The 23,813-nt window shown below is 38.6% G+C and overlaps 2 protein-coding genes and 1 pseudogene across 2 annotated transcripts; 1 reads left to right on the top strand and 2 right to left on the bottom strand.

Moving 5' to 3' along the window:
• Positions 1–7,702: 7,702 nt before the first annotated feature.
• Positions 7,703–8,641, bottom strand: LOC149303436 (olfactory receptor 7D2-like). The gene has a single exon (XM_089480709.1). It carries the CDS (start codon positions 8,639–8,641, stop codon positions 7,703–7,705), a length of 939 nt encoding a protein of 312 aa, XP_089336835.1.
• Positions 8,642–16,202: 7,561 nt separating this feature from the next.
• Positions 16,203–17,144, top strand: LOC149303435 (olfactory receptor 8S1-like). The gene has a single exon (XM_089480708.1). The coding sequence runs from the start codon at positions 16,203–16,205 to the stop codon at positions 17,142–17,144; it is 942 nt and encodes a 313-aa protein (XP_089336834.1).
• A 5,189-nt stretch (positions 17,145–22,333) lies between these two features.
• Positions 22,334–23,266, bottom strand: LOC149303434 (olfactory receptor 6N1-like; annotated as a pseudogene).
• Positions 23,267–23,813: the final 547 nt, after the last annotated feature.

Below are 23,813 nucleotides of genomic sequence, written 5' to 3'. Positions count from 1 at the left end.
TTGTGTGTGTGTGTGTGTGTGGGAGGGCTAATCTCTTTTTCACATATGCAAAAATGAGAAGATAAATCTATACAGTAGACCATATAGTATTAAACATCCAAATGGGTGCCCACTCAATGTACTGCTCATATTGCAGAAAAACAAAATAATGTGACATGCAGAAAATTACTCTTTCTCCTAACATTTAATTTTCTATGCATAAAGATTATTTTATTTTACTCTTGATTGAAAAAAAAATATTCGGATGGAGGAACGTTTGTTTCATCATCTGATTCCATTAAAGGTATAGTCCAGGCACAGGTTTCTAACTCACCCATTCTTTAACCAAAGAGATCTTGTAGCACCTTTGAGATTAAAAATGTAGAAGAAGTTGTAGCATCGGCTTTCGTAGACTTGGTCTATTTCCTCAGATGCATGGAGTACATCTGAGGAAGTAGACCAAGTATATGAAATGTTTTGCTACAACTTCTTTCACACAGTTAATCTCAAAGGTGTTGCAATATCCCTTTTGCATACTGATATCCCAGACCAACATGGCTATGTCTCTGAATTCTTATGCATTCTTTGTGAGAATTAAGGCACACTGTTAAAATGAATAAGATGTGAGTCATTCCTAAATTCAGGACCTGATTATTCCAATGACGATACACTCATGACTTTTTTTTTCTGGATTGGGTTCAGTGGCTTTTAGAAGCTAAAGACCAGCCATGAGGTGGAAGTAAAGTGCATGCCTAGATGTCCAAACTAACCTAATTTCTTTCCTTCAAAAAACAGAGGAACTAGGTAAAATCAGATGAGCAACTTGTTTATCAGCACAAAGATTCTGGATTCTGAATTTACATTACCCTCTGAGATACTTACATATCTAGGAATAATGTACAGTTATCACTTATTTAACAGATGCGCCCTTTGTGTGAATCATTAATATATTACTGAAATTTATTTGCTTGTTTTTGCATAAAATGCTGAAACTATTTTAGAATTTACAATCAATTCTGATACATTATGTGGAAGGTACATCTGTGAAAGAACTACTATTATACCTAATAAACGATCTATTTATTTGCACATGCATATACTTTGTTCCATTCTCCTGCATCTCTTTTCTTGTAATTTATTTGAAAATATTGCTGAAAGATTAATATGCTGTCACCCCAGCCTACAGTCTTTTTTAAAAATATTATCAGTGAAGTGTATGTCAACAAATACTAAAGTATTTTACATAACATTGCTTTGTAGATAAAGGAGTATACTGCTTAAATTCTGTGGCACACATTTCAGGCAAATGCAAGGAATACAGATAAAAGCAGGACAACATCTCATTTTCTATGCAAAAGTAGTTTATATCCTGTATAATCCAACAGCATGATTATACTCACACTGATGAAAACTGTAAGTCTGAAAGTAGCTGGTATCTTCAAAACTGTTTTGAGGAACATGGGATACAACATAATAAAAATGATAAACATAATAGATGGAAGTATTAAAGAGGATTCTGACATTCTCAGATGTTGCGTTTTGTCCTGCTGTGAAGATTTTATCCTGAATTTATGCATCTTATAAAATGAGTCCATTTCATTACCATAACTAAACTCTGGGGAACCTGGTCTCCAAAGGGTCAGACCCTCGGGTTTAAAGCTGGTTAAACAAGAGCTGTCTTTTTAGCATTCTTCTGAGTATTAGCATCTCACTCTGAAAATAGAGCTCTGAAAATAGAAAATAGAAAGTGGAAAACCAATGTTTATTTTTTTCTTATCGGGATCCAACAAGACTGCCAGAGAATAATTAATAAAGAGATGACTGGCCATAATTTGTTTAATGAAGAATTCATTCTAATGAAATGGAATGATGTACTACCTTCTAGGAGCCCTGGTGGTACAGTGGTTAAATGCCTGTACTCCAGACACTCACTCACAAACCACAAGGTTGTGAGTTTAATACCAGCCAGGGGCTCAGGGTCGACTCAGCCTGGCATCCTTCCGAAGTCGCTAAAATGAGTACCCAGCTATTTGGGGGCAATTAGCTTATATAGTGCACCTGTGCCATGCACGAACGCATTTTACGCGGCTTCCACCTTATGCAGAAGCCACTCGGGAGGGAAACAATGTGGCCGCTCTGCCACATGCATGAGCCCCATTATTTCCTATGGTGCTTGAGCATAGGCAGATTTTTCCTTAAAAGGGGGGCATGCTATTTTAGGCTGCATCAATAGAAGTATAGTGTCTAGATCAAGAGAAGTAATAGTGCCACTGTATTCTGCTTTGGTCAGGCCCCACCTAGAATATTGTGTCCAGTTCTGGGCGCCACAATTCAGAAAGGACATTGAGAAACTGGAGCGTGTCCAAAGGAGGGCGACAAAAATGGTGAAGGGTCTGGAAACCATGCCCTATGAGGAACGACTTAGGGAGCTGGGGATGTTTAGCCTGGAGAAAAGAAGGTTAAGAGGTGATATGATAGCCCTGTTTAAATATTTGAAAGGATGTCATATTGAGGAGGGAGCAAGCTTGTTTTCTGCTGCTTCAGAGAACAGGACCCGGAACAATGGATGCAAGCTACAGGAAAAGAGATTCCACCTGAACATTAGGAGGAACTTCCTGACAGTAAGGGCTGTTCAACAGTGGAATGCACTTCCTCGGAAGGTGATAGAGTCTCCTTCCTTGGAGGTCTTTAAACAGAGGCTGGATGGCCATCTGTCAGGGATGCTTTGATTTGGATTTCCTGCATGGCAGGGGGTTGGACTGGATGGCCCTAGTGGTCTCTTCCAACTCTACGATTCTATGATTCTATGATTCTATGATTACGTCAAAATGGCGGCGGCTGTGTGGAACGGCCGCCGCCATTTGTTACGGACTCAGTCCGTGCTAGGGTTAGGGGCGTCTGGAAGAGACGCCCCTTTCTAACCCTAGCACGGACTGAGTCTGTCCTAGGGTGCCCGTTTGTAACGGGCCATAAATACAGCTAAGATATAATATATAAAAAGATAAGACAACACTCATCAGTCTGTGATACAAAAATATTCATATAGTTCTAAAGAAAGTTATACATACCCTTCAAAAGAATCCACTGGAGTTGTGAACACTCTAGAAAATGCAGGACCCAAAATGGGTTGGCGCCACAGTCCCAAGCCAGCTGCCGGCAGGAATGGATTAAATCTGCTCCTAAAAGGGCAAGCTCTAGTCGGCTTGGCTTGGCCTCAGCACAGCTTCTGGTCACTTTGGGGGCATGTGCCACACCCGCAAACTGGCCAGAAGCCACTTTATTTGGCCTGTCTGTTTCAGGCCAAGGTATAGTTAACAGATACAGGCCAGAATTATCTTCAGGATATATGCACACTATGCATGCGGGGCCAAAAAGTCTCAATTGCACAACATATGTATTTTTCTGATAGCAGCAGAAGTGGATTTGTGTGGACAGGATGCCCATTTGTGCCTGGTTTTTGCAAGTTGTGCATTCTGTATTATGTATCATGACTGTGCACCCTAGCATTTGCATGACGATTATACATCTTATATTTTGCATAATGGTTGTCCATCCTACACAGATTGTAGTTGTGTACTGTGATATTCTACTTGGATGTTGCTCATGGAGTATATCTGCAGACGTGGGTATTTATGCTAAGGAGATGTTGGATTGAAGCCAGGGCATGTTGAAAGTGGATGCTTCATCTTACTGTTTCAGCAGTTATTGTTAATAAATAAAATATGTAATTTGCATGGAAAATGTCCCTGATCACTTCCTTCTACTGTTGAAATGATCTGGGAAAGTAGAACAACTGATCAACAATCAACAATCAACTGATCAACAATCTCTGATCAAAGTCTAGAAGACAACGAGGGAGATGGAAAATTGTGATGGGTTGCACTGTAATTGTGGTTATTATATTGGATATTGGATACATTGTAAGAATAATTCTAAAATGTTCAAATATTTTTTTCATGAATGTCTGTGAATGATACAGTAGGATATAATACAGAAAAATACAAATTATACCAGTATCCTCAGTAGAACATTTTGTCAATTTGTTCCTTGTGCTAATAAACCAAGTACAATTACAATTCTACAGTTCTTTTCATCACTGTCTCAATGGAATATGTAGATGGCCGTGGAAGATTAAACTTTGTATATATTAGAATCTCTGTTTTCTACAAGATAATCATACACTTGGGTCCACTTTATGATTTCAATATTATTTATATTAAGTGTTTAGTAGGTGTCCCTTTGAAATGTGTGAAAAACCAATTCCTTCAAGAAACATGGCATCTCAAGGTACCATTTGTCTCAAATTGATTTTTCACTGGTCATAGTTAGATTTGCAAGACCAAGGAGAAGATGGGAAATTTTGGGTAAACAACCTCATCCCATGACTGATAAATCCCACTACTGCTAATTTATCTTGCAGGCTCAGATGAATCTGACACTTTCCTCTGGGAATAGCTAACAAAGTATTTATCCAGTAATGAAACTTACAACAATAATAGAAGCTTAAGTACAAAAAGATTTTACATTTATTTGGTTTAACCATATATCAAAAGACCTGGACAATATTTAATAATAAATGTGGCACAAGCTTTATTGATCTTAACAACATACAATGGACAAATATGTCATCCAGATTAAAATATGTATCTATAATTCAGCAAAAATATTTTAAAATGCAAAGATTTTTTTTAAAAAATACAATGATTTCATCCATTTGAATTATAGTAATTTATGAGGTTACATAGCTAAATGGGAAAACACAGACACAGTTCAACATTCAACTACTATTCCATACTGGTTCTCAGAAATTGCTGTCTTATATATTTATCTTGTTGCAGAAACACTAATTTCACTTCTAAATTCCTAATCATTGTTGCTGACTACACTATAGAAAATTATTATCCTTCTCATTGCAACTCATTTCTCCAGAAGTCAGAACATTATATAGCTAATTGCATTTTTGACCACTTACTCAATTGTTCATTCAGAGAACAAAACTAATGAACTAAATTCTATGTAACATCAAGTCATTGGATTCAGTTGGCTTTTCTAGTTGCAGAGGTATTAGTGCACTTGTTTATTGTGGTCCCTATGCTGCATGTTATCATATATGCAACCATTCAAAGAATTTGAAACTGAGTTGCATTTTCCTTTTCGGCACAACCCAAGCTACTGTAAGTCTACAAGTGCAGTATTATTTGTGCTACAGGAATGACATAACTGGATATTATTTCAAAACAGCCATATTAATCTGCATCAGCATACAAAGGAATCTTGTAGTAACCTTGAGAGTAACTGTGAGAAAGTGGTCTGTAGCATAAACTTTCATAGGGGTTGTCTGCATGGACCAAAATATCCAGGTTCTCCCCATCCCCATCCTGAGATAAATAGCCATTAATTATACCCCTGTTTTTACTGTGGAGTTTCCTGGAAACTCTGTGGTAAATCCCAGCTGTTTACATGCCCCTCCATGCTCCTTACATTGCTGCTCCGTCACTCTTACTTAGAGGCCTCCTCCTGCCATGTCTGATGCAGAAATGGGGTGCCTGGCCATATGAGTGCACCCAGGCAGCCCATTTCTGCATCAGATGCAATAATGGGGGGTGGGCTTGTGAGTAAGAGCAACAGCACAGCAAGATAAGGATAGTGCACCAGTTGCAGGTCCTGGGTTGGGATTGGGACAGGGGTGTAAACACCCATTCATCCCTGTGCTGATCCAGGGACTGACCCAAGTAAGAAACAGCACAGCACATGCTCAGCACCATAGTCTACTCCTAATCCTATATTTGGTGAAATCTACTATGTATCTGATATAGTCTACTCCAGTATCTGATGAAGTAAACTGAATCTATGAAAAAAATTCCTAATGTCCTGTTTACTTCTACTGAGGAGAACACAGCAGGGGAATATGCCAAGGAATAGTCCAGAGTCAAAGAGCAAAGAACAGCAAGACAGGTTGTCAGCTGCAAAGAACCTCTGCAACTGGATGTGTTTTAAAAGGCCTCTGCTTCTCTCAGCTGAAACCTATTCACTCTCCTCTTGGCTTCTAGCCTGGAAGAACACATCAAATATCCTTGACCTGTCTTCACTCCATAGGTCCTAGCACCTCCAGCCTAGACTCCATAGAGTCTGTTTCTCCCTCTGTGGCTTCCTGAGCCGGCTCTGGGACTGCTGATCCAGGCAGCCCCAGATCTGCCCCTGTCTCTCTCTCTCTCTCTCAGCCACCTCCATGTCTTCAGAATCTGAGTCCTCTGATTGTGCCTCTAAGTCAGGCCCAGGGCAGTCCATGATTCCCAGGTACTGTCAAAGATTCTTTTAAGTGCAATATTCCTTTGGATATTGCCCAACATGCTTAGCAAATATAGAGAAAATAAATACCAAAGACAAATAATTTTTGAAGGCCCATTCATATTCCATTTGATTCTAGGGACTTTTAAATCTGATTTCAGTAGGAGATTTAGGTAAGTGCTAAAATTAATTGGATTCATATAGTTACTAAGCTAGTTACTAAGAGAGCTGTGGCTTCGTGGCTAAGGCACCAATTCTGATGACTGCAAGATCGGAAGATTGGCAGTTCGAGGCCCAAGTGCTGCAGGATCAAGTGAGCTCCTGTCACTAGTCACAGCTTCTGCCAATGTAGCAGTTTGAAAGCATGCAAATGCAAGTTGATAAATGGGTACTGCTTTGGTGGGAAGGTAACAGTGTTTTGTGCAGTAATGCTGGCCACATGACCATGGAGTCATCTTCAGACAACACTGGTTCTTTGGCTTAGTAACGGAATGAGCACCACCCCCTATAGTTGGTTACAACTACACACTCATGTCAATGGAAAATCTTTTTAAGCTAGTGTGAGCTTTTAATTTTAACAGTTTATTGGCAGTTGTTCATTGTTGGACTAATAGTGTCTGTTGCTTCTTTTAAATCAGTTTATTTAATAGTGCAAGATATGCAATTCAGAAACAAATTGTCTGTTAACATAAGTTCAACCAAAACATCTTGCTTGAAAAGAGCATTTTTAAAAGAACAATTATTATTTAAGCAAGCGGCCATAACATCTGAACAGCATTTTGGTACCTTTGATTTAGTACTATATTGTTGTGGTCCTATACATTAATACAAAAAGAAAGAAAAAAGGTTTAAACAAGAAACAACGATGGTTTAAACAAAAAAGAAGGTTTTTTTTGTTGCTTTTTAAAAAACAAACTGTTTTTTTCTCCCAACTGCTGGAGAGTGCACCAATCCCAGGGACCCTTTTAATAGGAAAAGAGGCAAACTAAATATTTATATCATAAGGGGTTAAAGAGTCTCTAGGCGTGACGAGGGAACCAATGGATCTGTATTGTAAAGATGTTCAGAACTAGACTCAGGGAGAGGTTGTCTAAAAGAACATGATAGTAGATATGCCACATTGTCTAAAACTCTGGCAGTCCTTCTTATCCTTATCACTAATGAACAGAAATAGATAAGAATCTCATTCCAGTTGAGATTCCAGTTGAGGATGCAGACGTATACCAGACACAGATGTGTGAGACAATATTACATGGAAAGCTCTGAGGGAAGCAGATGTGTGTGTTATTAAAAGATGAGTGTGCATGCAAATAAGAAACTGGCTGGAGTAAATATTGGGAATTTGACTGGGTACTATCAGTGGGTGTATTGTGAGCATGATGAAATCTGGAACCAATCCCATGATAGTTTTAACTACAGAAAGCTAGTACCAGCACTATGGTAGTAAGCTCTCTACTTTTTTTCCAAACATTCTTCCAAGTGCTCTCTTCACGTCTTTATTTTTCAGACTGTAGATAATTGGATTCAGCATAGGAGTCAGAATGCTATATTGAACAGAGAAAAGTTCATCTAGTGCCACCGAAGAGATGCTGCTGGGTTTCATGTACTGGGACATTCCTGTCACATATAGTAAACCAACTACAATGAGGTGAGAACTACAGGTAGAGAAGGCCTTTTTCTGGCCATCTGTTGAGCGGATCTTCAGAATGGTGGAGATGATGTGAATATAGGACACCAAGGTTGGTAGGAAGGAACCAAGCCCAAAAATGATAACAGAAGAATAAAGTATTATATTATTGAGGAAGGTGTCAGAACTAGCTGTTTTCAACAGTGGTGGAAGCTCACAGCTGAAGTGTTTGATTTCGTGAAGGTCACAGAACTGTACATTGAATGTAGGCACTGTATTTACTACTGCAAACGACAAGCCCATTAGCCATGAACCCATCACCAGGTAATTGCATATGGATTTCTTCATGACCACTATGTAGTGAAGTGGGTGACACACAGCTGTGTATCTGTCATAAGCCATTGCTGAAAGAATAAAGACCTCTGTCACACTCAACAGAAGGCTGAAAAACATTTGTGTAAGGCAGCCAGTGGAAGAGATAGTATTTTGATTCATAAGCATGTTTGCCAACATTTTAGGGACAATGTCAGTAGAGTAACAGATGTCCACAAAAGACAAATGAGACAGAAAATAATACATTGGTGAGTAAAGAAAAGGGTCCATTCTTATCACTAGTATGATGATGATGTTTCCAGAGAGTGTTATCAAGTAAATGGTAAGAAATACCATGAACAAGAACATCTGTAGCTGAGGATCGCTGGAAAGTCCCAAGAAAATAAACTCTGATCTACCAGTTTTGTTTTCCATTCGTACTTACTGATCTGGGAAGAAATAAAAAATAAGGAAGCTGAGCACAATTAAGGCAAAAATATTTATATTGATCCACTTTAAATTAACTCTTGCTTCATATTTAATATATTATTATTATTATTATTATTATTATTATTATTATTATTATTATTATTTCTTATTTGCCTCTCTCTATCAATAAAAGCGGGGAACATCAAGAGTTGAAAGTACAATACATATCCATTTTAAACAAGTAACATCGGTTAAAACACACGAATCAGTTAAAACACATAACACCAGTTTAAATTATTGCTGTGTCATACTCACATGTTAATACATAAATATATATATTACATAAAATGTTCTAAAATATTTAATACATACATTAAATGGTCAGCAAGACAGATTGATGTGGGGAATTATCCTGCATAGAAATACAGTTTGGTTTTCTGCATCAGAAGACTGAATAGAAATCTCTTTTTCCCAGGCAGAAAAGACTAATGGGGACAAAGCGACTGAGAAGGTAGACTTACATCTACAAAAGCTCATGCTGCCAACTTCTTTCTTTCAGTTAGTCTCAAAGGTGCTACAAGATCTCTCTCCATACTTATTCTACAGACTAACATGGCTATATAATGGAAAACAACAAACAGTAGTCTTTGAACAAGAAAACCACACATTTTTCTATGTAGAATAGTTGCCCATAACCCCAATGACCTATAAATAAGGGGATAATATTGCACAAGAATACTGTTTTCTCTTGCAACAACGAAAAAACTGCAGAAATCCCTTGTCCTTTGATGAGAGGATGAAATTTTCATGAGAGGCAAAGAAGTGTCCCTACTGTAAATTGGATAAATCCATTAAGAAAATTAATGGAACAATTATTTATCAACCTCTCGCACATGTGCTAGGTTCTATAAGTACAATTACATGGAGTTTGGGCCCATGTACATACAAACTGAAATGCTTATAGAAGGGACTAAATAAACATAAATTTAATCTTAGAAATGGGAGGAAATTAAAAGAAGCAAATTCACGCTGCACAATTTCAACAGCTGACTAAATTTTTTCTCTATAAAATTAGTGGTATCTGAATGCTTATTAGGGGCTCCTAAATCAATAATGATAAGTATTGAAAATACTGCTGTATACTTTTTCATTAATATTTGTAATAAGGAGACTTTTCTTTTCTTTTTTGGGGGGCGGGTATTATCAGTTCCACTCACAGTCTGTGCCTTTGAAAAATAAAAAAAGTAGTCATTGTTATAAGACAGCATATATCTCTGTGAAAATTGTTAAAAGGCCGATGAACTCACCTGATATGACCACAGTCAATGGGGCAACAGACTAGCACTTATCTTCTATAATGAGCATTAACGATGCAGTGAGGGGGAAAAAACCCCAAATCTCCACAATACCTAAAAAGATTCATTTTTATGTCTTTTTAAAATAGTTCCTGAGTGTTGTTTTTTTCCTTTTATAGAGCCAGTGGGATGTATTGTGAGCATGTGTTGAGAACATTTCATATAAGAGCTTTATTAATTCCCCAAATAAACAAAGCATTTCCTTAGGGGAACGATGTTCTCACTGGGTAACTCACAGCAAATAATGATCACAATCAGTATTTCTACCTCTCTGTCTGCCACATAGTTTTAATGCCATCAAAGAAATAATGCAAGCAATGGCAAGGACTTATCCTGCATCATGTTTTCCAGTGAATTGCTGATTGAAATGTCTGAAATTCAAAAAGAGGAGGGGGTTACACATGTATATGGAATGGGTAGAAGTGCATGGCTAACCCCTTCCCACTTAGTGAATTTCTGTTATTTAAATGTCTGCCATTCATTAGAAAACCTAAGGCATGTTTTGTTTTAAACAAATGAAGCATGGTCAAGTCAAACCAAATTGGTGGTCCACAGCCTTTTATATTTTCCTCAATGTATGATCTCATTTTAAATGGCCTAACTATCCTAAAGACACTATATCCCATCTGATCTTGGAAGCTAAGCAAGGTCAGCCCTAGTACTTGGAAGAGAGACTTCGGCGGGATACATACCGCCATATAGTACATATTGTATACGTACTAGGGTTAGGAAGGGGCGGTGCTTCCGCACCCCCCTAACTCTAGTACGTATACAATACGTACAAGATGGCGGCGCCCCTTCCACATGGGCGCCGCCATCTTTACGTACTGGACGCATAGCGTCCAGACGTGTCGCAGCGCCTATGACGTCGCGAGTCCGCGCCAGGCGCCTCGCGACATCATAGAGGCGCCGCAAGAAGAAGCTCCGAAATGGAGCTTCTTTTTTGCTTCGCGCGGGAGCCGCGCGGTTTGACTGCTGCAGCTCCCGCGCGGAGCAAACGGCGGCGGCGGGGAAGCGCCGCAAAGCGGCGGTTTGTATCCCACCTTCTAATGAATACCAGGTGCTCTGGGCTATATTTCAGACTGAGGAAGGAACTAGCAAAAATCACCTTAGGTATTCTTTGCACAAGAAAACCTTATGAAATTCATGAGGTCAACAGGAGACTTGAAGACAGGCGTGCGCCCACACACACACACACACACACACACACACACACACACACAATATCTTATTTACTATGACAACCTTCTCAATTCATGGCTTAATAGGGGGTGCTGAAAAATTATCTACTCAATCCATTTCCCAACATCTGAGTGTAATTTTGTTACTGTAGCTTACAGTTCTTTTCTATTCTTTCTATTGTCTAACTGTCCATTTGCAAGATTGTAGTTCTAATTTCTGACCCAGCCCCCACCCCCACCCCCACCCCCCCCCCACCCCCCGATCGTTCATAGAACTATGTCAATAAAAAGTGTGGAAATTTCAAATGCTGAACTCTGGGCCATAAAGTTCCTGTTCCCTTAGAAGTAAACTTGAAAGGAAATTCATGTTTGTTAATACAAATATTGAGTGATAAGTGCCTGTCATATTCAGCTGTGAAGAAATGGTGTGCCAACTTTCAGTGTGGAGTTTTGAGACCGAAGATGCAGCAAGGTCTGGAAGGCCTTCAGCAGTGTCGACTCCTGAAAGTGTTGAGTATGTTCATGACCTGCTTTTGGTAGACTGGCAAATCTACCAAAAGTGTCTTATCCCTCCTCCTTATCAGCCCTCCAAGACCTAGACCATGGCAGATGGACTGGAGGGAGGGCTCTTCTTCTTACTTTAGGCCAGGCTTGATGAAACTACTTGGTATACTCAGTATACTCCTACTCAATATGGTGTAGTGGTTTGAGCATTTGACTACCAGCCTATCTGCATAGGATGAAAGAAATGGCCCTGCCCATTTCAGAACTAATATATTTAGAAAAACCACATGGCCAAAACAGACCCATGCCATGCTGTAGGGCTTAATACCGGAGCAAAATAAATCCCAGTGTGCTCCAGCTAAAACCAGAAACAGTAAACTAGTATACCAGTGTGCAGACTCTGCACCAGTGTGGAGATGGGGAAGGGCCAGGTGGCCAGTGGAAGAGGTAAAGAGCCCTGGGCCTGACAAGCCACCATTGCCATTGCTGGCTACAATTACTTTTGTAGCCCACCCACAAATCAATCACACAAGTGCATGAATGATCAGCTGCACCACTGTAGCACTGCATATAGCATGCAGTAAAATGATGACAAACATATCAGATTACCAACAATACAATGACTTTAATGAAAACATTAATAAACTGGCCAGTCCAACAGGGGGTCATGTGGGGATGGGGAAGAAAGGGGATATGTATAGAGGAGGTTCCACGAATGTGCTATGCTAATACGTCACTGGGCACACTGATGTGCTTTATGGGTAGTCGATTGATCTTGTGATTGAGTGGCCAGTTGCACATGGTGTCCAATGCTCTGGTGGCTGAGTTGGACAGGAGGTAATTGCTGGAGAGGTGTCTCCTGCTTGCGTAAATATGTTTGCAGTGGAATGGGGGAAATGGTGCAGCAGAGCTTGTTGCCATGAATGCTCCATTATGGCGGGTCTTTCCTCACAACAGGAGAGGAGCACTACATTCTGAAAATCAGTTGTCAGGTCATCAAGGGAGCTGGTGCTTCAGTCAGTCTGTTCTCCCTTCAAATCAAGAAATCCCAGTGGTAAGTTGGCTTTTCCCATCTGTCTGTTCTCAGCCGATGACTCTTGAGACCAAGGTTCAAGTCCCTGATCACACATGAAAACCCACTGAGTGGCCTTGAGCAAGTCACAACTCTTAGCTTCAGAGGAAGAAATCTAGCCAAGAAAAATTCCGTGATAGGTTCGCCTTAGGGTCACCATGAGTTGGGAGCTACTTGAAGGCACATGACAACCACTCTGTTCAATGTATAGCTTAATCTCTACCCAAAGCAATCTTTTCTCATTTTTAAAAGAAAAACAACAAATCTGATTGATGTTTGCTATATCAAGCTTAATCATATTACTAGGCCCTGCTTATGGTGACATCATTTAGGTTTTCACCCTGGAATCTAGTCTGTGGTAATCCTGGTCTGACAATGCTAGTAGACCTGTGCAACAATGCACTCCTCCTCCTCCTCCTCCTCCTCCTCCTCCTCTTCTTCTTCTTCTTCTTCTTCTTCTTCTTCTTCTTCTTCTTCTTCTTCTTCTTCTTCTTCTTCATATCAAACTTTCTTTTCATGTTTTGATTTTCCCTTTGTTTTCCCTTTGGGAGAAATTTGAATTTTGTTCCCCACATGAGACTGCACTAGCTCTACTTCTTCTACATCTTCAGAGAGAGTTTAGTTGGAACTGGGTATTTATAAGCACACACTGCAGCCCATTCAGCACATGTGCCACCCTTTCTCACACGTATATTCCTGTTCATGATAACAGCTATTACACATTTCTTATTATATTTGGAAGCACTCTCTTTTCTTCTGCAGCCACTGTGCTCTGAATGGGGGATATTTCACACTCCAGTAATGAATGCTTACTAAATTAGCTTATGTATATTTGAGGTTGTTCTATGTTCTCTTGTTTCCACTAAGGACTACAAGCCCTCCAGAATTGCTGGGCTGCTCAGAAGACAAGGGGACCATCTGACTTGTAAGGGCCAGATTTGAGAACCAAAGACCCAGCTGCAAAATGTGAAGTTAACAGCTGCAAAGCCTGAAGTCAGAGAGCTACTCAGAAAAGATTTTGCCTGAAGTTCCCAGAAGTGACTGAAGCCTTAACTGAAGTTGGGTTAAAAGGTATTTATTTTGTTGTTCCGTACACTATTCCAATTCTGTTACAACATTTAAAAACAAACTAACAAACAAAATGTAACTATAATCTATTCCAAAGGAAACACTTAATAATTTTGCATAATAATCCAGAATAGTAATACCCCAGAATACAAAAGAATTCCCCTTTTCCTCCTCAGAAAACAGCCTTCTTATGTATAATTCAACAATGAAGCAGGGCATCATAGTTCTTTATAAACCATGTTATTATTTCAAAGTGCAAATCTAAATTAAGATAGACAGCTAAACGTGCAAATAAAACACATCCTTAAATTAAATTAAAATTAAAATACACTAAACAGGAAAAAACTGTTTTAGCTAATTCTGCCATTTCATGGATTAATGAATAAGACCCATGTTCCAATAAACTGGTTATTTTTCTGGTAATTAAGTTCTATCTATCTATCTATCTATCTATCTATCTATCTATCTATCACGCTCTTTTCCCAGGACTAGGATTCTTTGTAACCCAGGAGGGGAAATAATATCATTAAACCCCACAGATGTTCACCTGAATATATTAGGGGAACCTGAATATATTAGACCTGAATATATTCATGAAATCACAGAATCATAGAGTTGGAAGGGAGCAGAAAGGTTGTCTAGTCAAGCTCTCTGTTACATAGGAATCCACAGCAAATGCATTCATGAAAGATAGCTATCCAAACTTTATTGAAAGACCCCCCCATAAGAGAAGTTTCTATCATCTGAGGTAATCTATTCCACTGCTGAGTGGTTCTTATGATTCATTAAGATTTTCACCTGATCATGCTCTATTATTCTTGCTTAGCATCTGGAAATATGATAACTTCAAAAATGTGATGTAGGACAGAAGAAAGAGGATGCTCCAGAAATTGCTTGCTTTCTCTTCTTGTAAATACATTTGGAGTCATATGTTTTCTGTTTTCATGTAAGAGAATGCCAGCTACTTTAGATGCCCCCCTCAATATAAAAGAAACAGTTATTTGTTGTGGGAGATATTGTGTGCTTTGTTTTTAGAGACTGGGAATGTACAATACATATTCAGCATGTTCTTTGAATGGGAGTTATGGGAGAAACTGTTGAGATGGAGATGCAACCACTAGTTAATTTTTGCTTTAAACAGTGATTTCTCAGATGGATACCCAATAGCCAAAACATCTTTGCATTGATGACGAAAAGGGGAACAATATTTAAGCTGGGTATATCACAATAATTAGAATATATTGTATTTTCATGGAATATAGAATGAACATTAGATTATTACGAACAATTAAGAGAAATTTCTATTCATATCATGTCAATTGGCATAATTATGCATAATAGCTTGTGGGACTTAAAGATTGTATTTTTGCAAAACATGTTGCCAAGATTCTAGATCACAGTCAATATTTCATAATTTGATGAACCCATATCGACACTGCAGAAATACAAAGAAATACTGTTTAGTGAACTACAAGGTACATATCAAAGCAAGTGTGATCGAACGCAGATCAAGCACTTCTGATGAATATCGGTCACTTCTAATGTGCTTCAGGTGCTCGCACTGTGCGCTTCCTAGCAGGTGTCCTGGTGTGTTTCAGTGTCCATTTGACATCTAGCTATGGGGCATTAGTCATTCCACTGGCTACTATAGGATAATGAATACCCCTACAGTGTAATGCCATGCTGGCTCCTGGGTGAATACAAGTATTACAGAACTACTCAATTCAATTTTGCACACACCTAATTTACAGAGATATATTTCCCAAACAGAATACCAGCCTATGTGTGTAATTTTTCAAGTATGTGTCTTGAAAATGCCACAGAATTTGTGTATATTAGTAGAATCTCCATAGGATTTCTGGATTTTGAAAGATTGAAATGGACTTTGCACTTACATCCCATACTGAGAAAATAAATATAAGAGGAATACAAATGCTCACATTGTTTTGTTTTAATACAGGCAGTGTAATTACTACACTGTTGCAAACACAAGATGCATTTAGGGGTTTGTATTAGGAGATAGTTTTCCCCACAATTCATTTTCATGAGCATTTCCAAAACACACTCCTCCCAGATTCCAAATTTTGGAAATATCCCTCTGGAACAATACTTGATTCCAAATTGTGAAGTTATGTTATAGTAAAAACATTCCGGAGAGTAAAACTCACAAATCTCAGCCAAAACCTATCCAAGGAATATTCTGTAAGCATCTCTGCTTTTTTGACTCATAGGCTGGAAGTGGCACATATTAGGAAATGTTTTTCATAAGACCATCAGGAAAGAAAGTATTGGTAAAAGAAGGGGGGAATGTGTACAGTGATATTTTGCCAATTCCTTCAATTGACTACATCTTTCTCTCTTCCCCACAGTATATACATTGAATGGAAATGGAAAATCAAAACTCCACTGTAACCGATTTTGTTTTCTTGGGATTTTCAAATGAACCATTGATCCAAATATTCCTCTTCATCACATTCTTGCTTATATATATCATAACACTAATGGGAAATATAATAATTATGATGATAATAAGGGGCAAGAGCAGTCTCCATGGCCCAATGTACTTTTTCCTGAGTCATCTGTCTTTTATCGATATCTGTTTTTCTTCAGTCACAGTGCCAAAGCTGCTAGCCAATGTCTGTGGGAACTGGCAAATTTCATACAATGGTTGCATTACCCAGCTGTTTTTTATTTTCCTACTTGGAACTGTTGAAGTTTTTGTGCTTGCAGCAATGGCTTATGATCGATATGCTGCCATCTGTAAGCCCTTGCATTATGTACAAATAATGAACCGGGCATTTTGCAGAAAACTGGTGGGAGGTGCATGGGTTATAGCTTTCACACATGCATCAGCAAATACAATACCAGCAATGAAGCTAGTTTTCTGTGGTCCAAACATTATCAAACATTTCAGCTGTGAACTTCCATCTTTACTTGCATTATCTTGTTCTGAAACTTTCCTGAATAGTATTACATTCTTCATTTCTGCTGTTATACTCATATCCTTTTCATTATTTCCTATTTTATGGTCTTATTTCAACATTGTCTCTTCAGTCCTGAAGATTCACTCAGCAGAGGCTAGAAGAAAAACTTTTTCCACTTGCAGCTCTCACCTTATTGTTGTGATTCTATACTTTAGTACTGGATGCCTTAGGAATATGAGGACAAACTCAGCCTCCTCAATTGTTATGGAAGAGTATTTTTCTATTCAGTACACCATTTCAACCCCCATGCTGAATCCCATTATCTATAGCCTAAAAACCAAGGAAGTGATGGAAGCCATCAAGAAATTAATTAGATGTAAATCAATGATGTCTGCTAAAATGTAAAATGGGGATATGTTAAGGAAAAACAATAAATATTTTGACATTGTTTTAAATAAAGAGTGGCTGTCTACTCACCCATGGGTAAAAATAACCCTGTAATGCTTGTGCGTGCTCTGATCATCTCTAGATTGAAATAGTGAAATATGTTGAAATATGATGGGATATGTTATAACTTGCATAAATGTAGGAATTGACGTGGTATTGTTAAATTGTTTCCTTTAAATAATTAGCTCTGGGACAAACAGACTGCTGTGGGAAGGAGGTCAGTATGAGAGATCAAGATGTGGAGAAGATTGCAAATAGAACTGTGCAGAGAAAGTTCACACAAGGAGTCTAAAAGAGGATTTTATGGTAGGACTTCTGAGATTTTTAACAAGAATGCTCTATATACAGGTTTCCATTGAAGAAGTATAAGGTGAGCAGCACTGGTAATCAAGGCTACTTTTCTTTGAGAAGTGTGCCAGAATGACTGGACATTACTGAATTTTGGTTATAATATTAGGAACACATTCATTTCCTGTACACTGAAGATGGAGGAATAGAGTTATGGCAGAGACAGAATTCCCCACTAACTATCGCCCCATACAGACAGGCCAAAATAAAGCTGCTTCGGGTCACTCTGGAGGTATGCTTTTTAAATGATGCATGTGTCCTAAGACTCCAGGAGCGTGGCTTTGGTGTGGCTTCTGGACTCAGGACACATGCATCATTTATACAGCATACCTCCAAAGTGACCCAAAGCAGCTTTATTTTGGCATGTCTGTACGGGGCCTATATGACATTACATCTGGAAATAGAATGATTGTGTTTATAATAATAGTAATAATAATAATAATAATAATAATAATAAATTATTTATATCCCACCCCTTTGAGGTCAGTCGGGGCGGCTAACAGCAATAAAATTCAATACACTGTACATCAAAATTCCCACCCCCCCTTAAAAAAGTATTAAATCAGTTATAATTAAAACCAACAAATTAAACAACATTAACACATACACATTATTGCAAAACAAAAATAAAACAGAACAAAACAAAACAAAACAAATAAAACAGTAAACTACAGTAGCATTTCCAGGGATTTACTGATATACTGAAATTTATCTTGTCTGAATGAACCTATTAAACTTAACAAAAATGAAATAGATATATTAAAAACCCATTCTGGAAGTTTCAGTTGATTTCTTGAATCCTAATGCTTCAAATATTTTTTGTTCTTCGAGTTCTTGGTACTAATGTTTTTCTTCTTGAGCTTTTCTTATGTAACCAATTCATCTCCATTTTATTTTTTGATTTCCCCCCTCCCATGCTCTTTTCTCTCCTTCCCAGCATCTTTTTTTTTGTCTATACCTCTCTTATTATTTTTTTCTCTTTCTTTCTTTTTCTCTCTCCACCTCCACTCACACCTACATTCTTGCTCCTTTGTTGTCTTCTTTTTCTCTCTTCCACACTTCCTGGCTAAATGACTTCTTTTTGCCAAACCTCTCATTTTCATTCACTTTCTCTCTCTCCTCTGTCCTCAATTCTTAGCTCCTTCCCTTTTTTCACACCCTTCCCTTCTTTCTCCCACCACGTTTTTGCAGAGATTTCTCCCTTCTTCAGAATGACTCCTATCCTCTCCCCCTTCTCCAGTTCTTCTGACCACATTTATTCTATTCTTTGTTCCCACCCTTTCAATCTTTCTTCAATTTATTTTTCCTTCCTATTTACCCTACATGCTACACTAATTATCTTCTCTTTTCTCCCCTCACACTCTATTCCTTCAAATCGTATGTCCCTCAACAGACAGGATTGATTTACAACCAGGGCTGTAATATAAAAGGTTCATTTTAAATTTGTAAATCCCATTAAACTCAACTGAAATCTCTTCTGAACAGACTGAATTATCCTACTGATATCTATTTATCTATGAGGCTGCCTTCTATGATACAAAGGCTGGCTTTATAATGCCACTAAGACCTGGCAAATTTTGCTCCTTAGGGATTATGCTGATCTGGAAACACTGAATGACCTAAATGATTTTCTAGTCCACCAACTAGGATGCAAATAGGGTGTGTTTCAAATTATCTATATATACACTTGGTGTATGATAATAAGGCTATCACAGTTTGTGATCAGGTTTCACATTTAGGGACTGAAAGCCATCTATTTACTCTTGTTGTTGCTGTGTAATGTCAAGTAATTTCCATGTTATGGTGAACCTAAGGTGAAACTATCATGGTGTTTTCTTGGCATGGTTTGTTCAGAAGGGGATTTGCCTTTGCCTTACTCTGAAGCTGAGGAAGTGCAACTTGCCCAATGTCACCCAGTGGGTTTCCATGAGTGAGCAGGAATTGATCCCTGGTCTCCAAAGCCATTGTTCAAACCACTGCACCACACTGGCTCTGATTTAACAGTAAAATATATAGTTCTGTCACCATGTTCATGTATCTTTGCAAATGATAGATGATTATTAGGATTAGAGACACAGCAAACATTGTCACTATTCACTTCTGGGAGGACATATGTAAAAATGAGAATCCCAAAATAAATGAAGACTACATAGAAGGGAGAGTAATGAGTTCCTCTTGGCAGAAACAGAATACATTCAGAGTATCATATTTACAATCTGTATATAAGACCCTAAAATGAATAAAAGAGCACCCATTGATATGACAATGCTAAAGCCATAGGCCATAATCCGAATGGGATAGATATCAGTACATGCAAGAAGAAATAATAGCCAACATCACAGGAGAAGTGTTAGCCCATTTGGATTCCTCCTCTTTTGATATCAGGATCGCAATAAATGGCCGGTTAGATGCCCTTCTATTACCCTACCATGGACGTCATTACTAGAATTCCTCCATCATACGTAAGCTAGCATTGGGAGTTGCTTGGGCTCTGTTTTTCCAGGACACTCTAGAAGAGGTGAGAAACGCTGACAATGGGCTGACACCAAGGAGTCAACAACTCTAGTAGTCCTGCACACCAATCCCCCCTGCCTCAGAAATGCACATCCATTATCCACATTGACATCCCAGTGTTACCAACTCGAAAAACCAACCTCAAAGTAATCGAAACCCACTTCAAAGAATGCACCACTAATTTTGCCCCAGGGTTGAAATTCCCTATAAATATTTGTGCTCTTCCTTTGTTTTTTCAGCTTAATCTAGTAATAGGCATACATGCTGTCAGTTTGCTGGGCTTTCCCTCTCTTGCTTGTCCACCTGTTTGCCTCTGAAGGAAGTGAGCTCCCATTTCATCTCTGGACCTGTAACAAGCAGAGTGGCTATCCATTCAGGTGTAGCATTTCCATTAGTTCAGCCTAGTTCATTTTAGGACTAACTTTGATGATATTCCCATCAGGCAAGATGATTTGTAGACTATGGCTGCTGCCACACTGCAGAAATAGAGCAATTTGAGCCCACTTTAACTTTCACGGCTCAATGCTATGGAACTGTAGTTTTGTAAGATAACACAGGTTTTTGATCGGGAAGGCTAAATATCTCATAAAACTACATATCCTAGAATTCCATAGCATTGAGTTATGGCTGTTAAAATGGGGTCAAACTGATTTATTTCTCCATTTTGAATACCCTAAGAGGCTCTGCTGGCCACAAAGCAGGTAGCCTGCATGAAGTGAATACAGACTTAAGAATCTTGGGTGAGGGAAGGCCAAGGGCTGTGTTGCCCAGTGAAAAGTGAAGCTTCCATTCCAGTTCTGAGGCTTCCATTCCAGTTCAAAGTCATTCATTGAAAACCTAAATTAGACGATGTTCTGTATTTTTTCTTTAGAATTGGGGCCTTCCCTCACCAATGTTCCTTGTGGGAAAGGGCTAAGTTAACTCAAGTGGGGAAGATAGAGTCCTAGGGTGAAGCAGCTGGTTATCCCACCTTTAAAACATTTTTTGCATTTATACCATGATACTCATGTCCTCAGTTGTCAGAGAATGATCGAAAGCAAAGCCTTGGTGTCTTGCTATGTTGGAAAGAAGTAGTAAACATTGCTCTATAAAATTAAGCTTTCATTCTTCACACAGAACCTGTCCATTAGAACAAGGTGTTTAAAAAATAAATAAATCCTACCTTGGGCATGTCAATGTTTCAAGTTGTGTTGTGCACTTGGTGCCCGTCTTATGAATGCATGCAAGGAACATCTTTAAATTGAATGTGGTATTTGATCTATTTAAGGTATGTGTAATCAGTTTTGTGCACACAGTGGCCGTAATCCTGCATGGTTCAGCATAATGTAGTATTTCCACATGCAGAACTATGCTATGCTGAGCTATTTACCTCTACCTGCACCTACTGTAGAGCCACTGAAATCTGCCCAACCATTCCATGCTTGGAGGGTGGGGGAGATCACAGAAGAATCTATGTCCCTGTAGCCAGATGTGCAGTGAATACCTCATTTAATGCAGTTTTGATGGGGTCTTTTGGAGGTCTTAGCAGCCAATGTAACTTTTTTCTTTAAAAAAAATTCTTGCTTTAGAACATAGTCAGGTGTTTGTAATCCTCACCAACTCCAGGCATTTTTTTGGAATTTCAGTAAGTCCTGGGATGAACCAACCACTTCACCAAAAATAGACATATACAGGCATAAAGCTAATGTGCAGCTGAATAACAGGATACTCAGTGGCAGCTGAATTCGCAATGATCTGACCATCTTATCAGTTTGGTACTTCACAGGTCATGGTCCTTTGAAGGAGTGAGCAGAGTGTAGCCATGAAGACACATTCAGCTTCCCTTTTTTCTGCTAAAAAGGGGATGAGGTCCATTGTTTGGAAGTCTCCATTAGAGAAATTCACTCCATTAGAGAAATTCAAATAGGCTTAATTGTTAAACATATTTTTTAAGAATCAAAATCAGAAGGAGACTGGTTTTCAGCAACTCTTTGTGTATTCTCCTCCACATTTTATTTTGACAGTCCATACAGGTCCAAGAGGATCCTGGGGCAAGAAATTGCCTCCTAGTTCCCACTGACATTTTTCACTCTAGCTGTGTCACTATGAGATTATTACTTGAAGACCTTCTGAAGGGGAAATGTAGTGATTTCATGATTTTTCTCTACTAAGAAACAACCAGAAGGTCATTTTCAGAGCTAATTCAGTTATCATGAAGACTACACAATAGTTGAGTTGTCTAACTCACCATAGGTTTCTGTCCATCTAAGATGTTTCAACATTGCTTGGTATTTTTAAAATTATTTTTAGGATTTGTTTCTGAGGAATGTTTTCTTCAGAGCTTCTTTCACATCCTTATTCCTCAGTGTATATATCATTGGATTCAACAGTGGAGTTATCACAGCATAAAAAACAGCTACTATTTTGTTGGTGTTCGATTTGTATTTCACTGCTGGACGGACATACATGAAAATAAGAGTCCCAAAATAAATGGTGACTACAGAGAGGTGGGAAGCACAGGTAGAGAATGTCTTCCTCCGGGCCGCAGCAGAAAACATTTTCAATATGGTGACTACAATTTGCACATAAGACCCTAGAGTGAATAAAAGAGCAGCCATTACAATGACAGTGCTAAAGCCATATCCCACAATCTGAATGGCATAGGTGTCAGTACATGCGAGGCGAAATATCTGCCCAGCATCACAAAAGAAGTGGTTGATTCTATTGCGACTACAGAAGGAAATCTTAGCTAACATGAAGGATGGAAAGGTAGGGCATATGAAGCCCACAAACCAACACATCACAGCCACATTTCTGCATTTTCTAGGGTTCATGATGGTAGAGTAATGTAATGGGTTGCAGATAGCAAGGTACCTGTCATAAGCCATAGCTGTAAGGATGAACAGCTCTATAGCAGCAAAGGCGAAGAAGAAATAATATTGGGTAATGCATCCTGGAATGGAAATATTCCTCTTCTCTGACAGTAAATTCTACAACATCTTAGGCACTGTGACAGTTGTGTACCAGACCTCAACCATTGACAGATTGCAGATGAAGAAATACATGGCAGTCTGCAGATGTGAATCCACCACCACAATAACTATAATCAGCAGGTTCCCAACAAGTGATAGGATGTAGATGATTAAGAACAGCACAAACAGTGTGGTCTCCAGATTGGGTATGCTAGTGAAATGAAGAAAGACAAATTCTGCAACCACAGTTCTGTTTTCTGTCTCCATTAAATGAGAATGCTACCTAGGGAATAAATAACAATAAGAACAACAACAATAATGCAAATTGAAAAAGATTGTCACAAGCTTGTCTTAGAAATAAAGAGAAGATCTATTAAATTGCTCTGTAGTTTGATGAGACATTTAGCCTTCTGTATTAGAGAGCTGTGGTGTCAGAACAAACTACAAATTTCAGGATTTGATAGGATGGCTCCATGACAATTAAAGTGATGTCAAACTGTATTAATTCTGCAATGTAGACGCAGCCTTTCTCCCTCCCTCCCTCCATTTCTCTCTCTCAAAGATGAAGGACCTCAAAGGAGAAAAGAAGGTGGCAACACAAAATTAAGCAGCATCATGGTTAAATGCACACAATTCAACTCAAAGCATTTACCTTTGGGCTTGGATGGATCAATCTGTCAGTTTTCGTGTTCTCATTTGAAAAAAGTCCTTTTCATTCGAAGTATGAAGCAATTTGCAAATCTTGGTGCATTATTTCTAAAAAAAAAAAATGAAATGGAAGGAAAATCTTCATTCATATATAATTTGGAAACTG

Source organism: Sceloporus occidentalis, unplaced genomic scaffold, assembly GCF_023333645.1.
Source record: "Sceloporus occidentalis isolate IW3139 unplaced genomic scaffold, rSceOcc1.0.p SCAF_14, whole genome shotgun sequence".
NCBI classification, from domain to species: Eukaryota; Metazoa; Chordata; class Lepidosauria; order Squamata; family Phrynosomatidae; genus Sceloporus; species Sceloporus occidentalis.
This window is presented reverse-complemented; position numbering and strand designations above follow the sequence as displayed.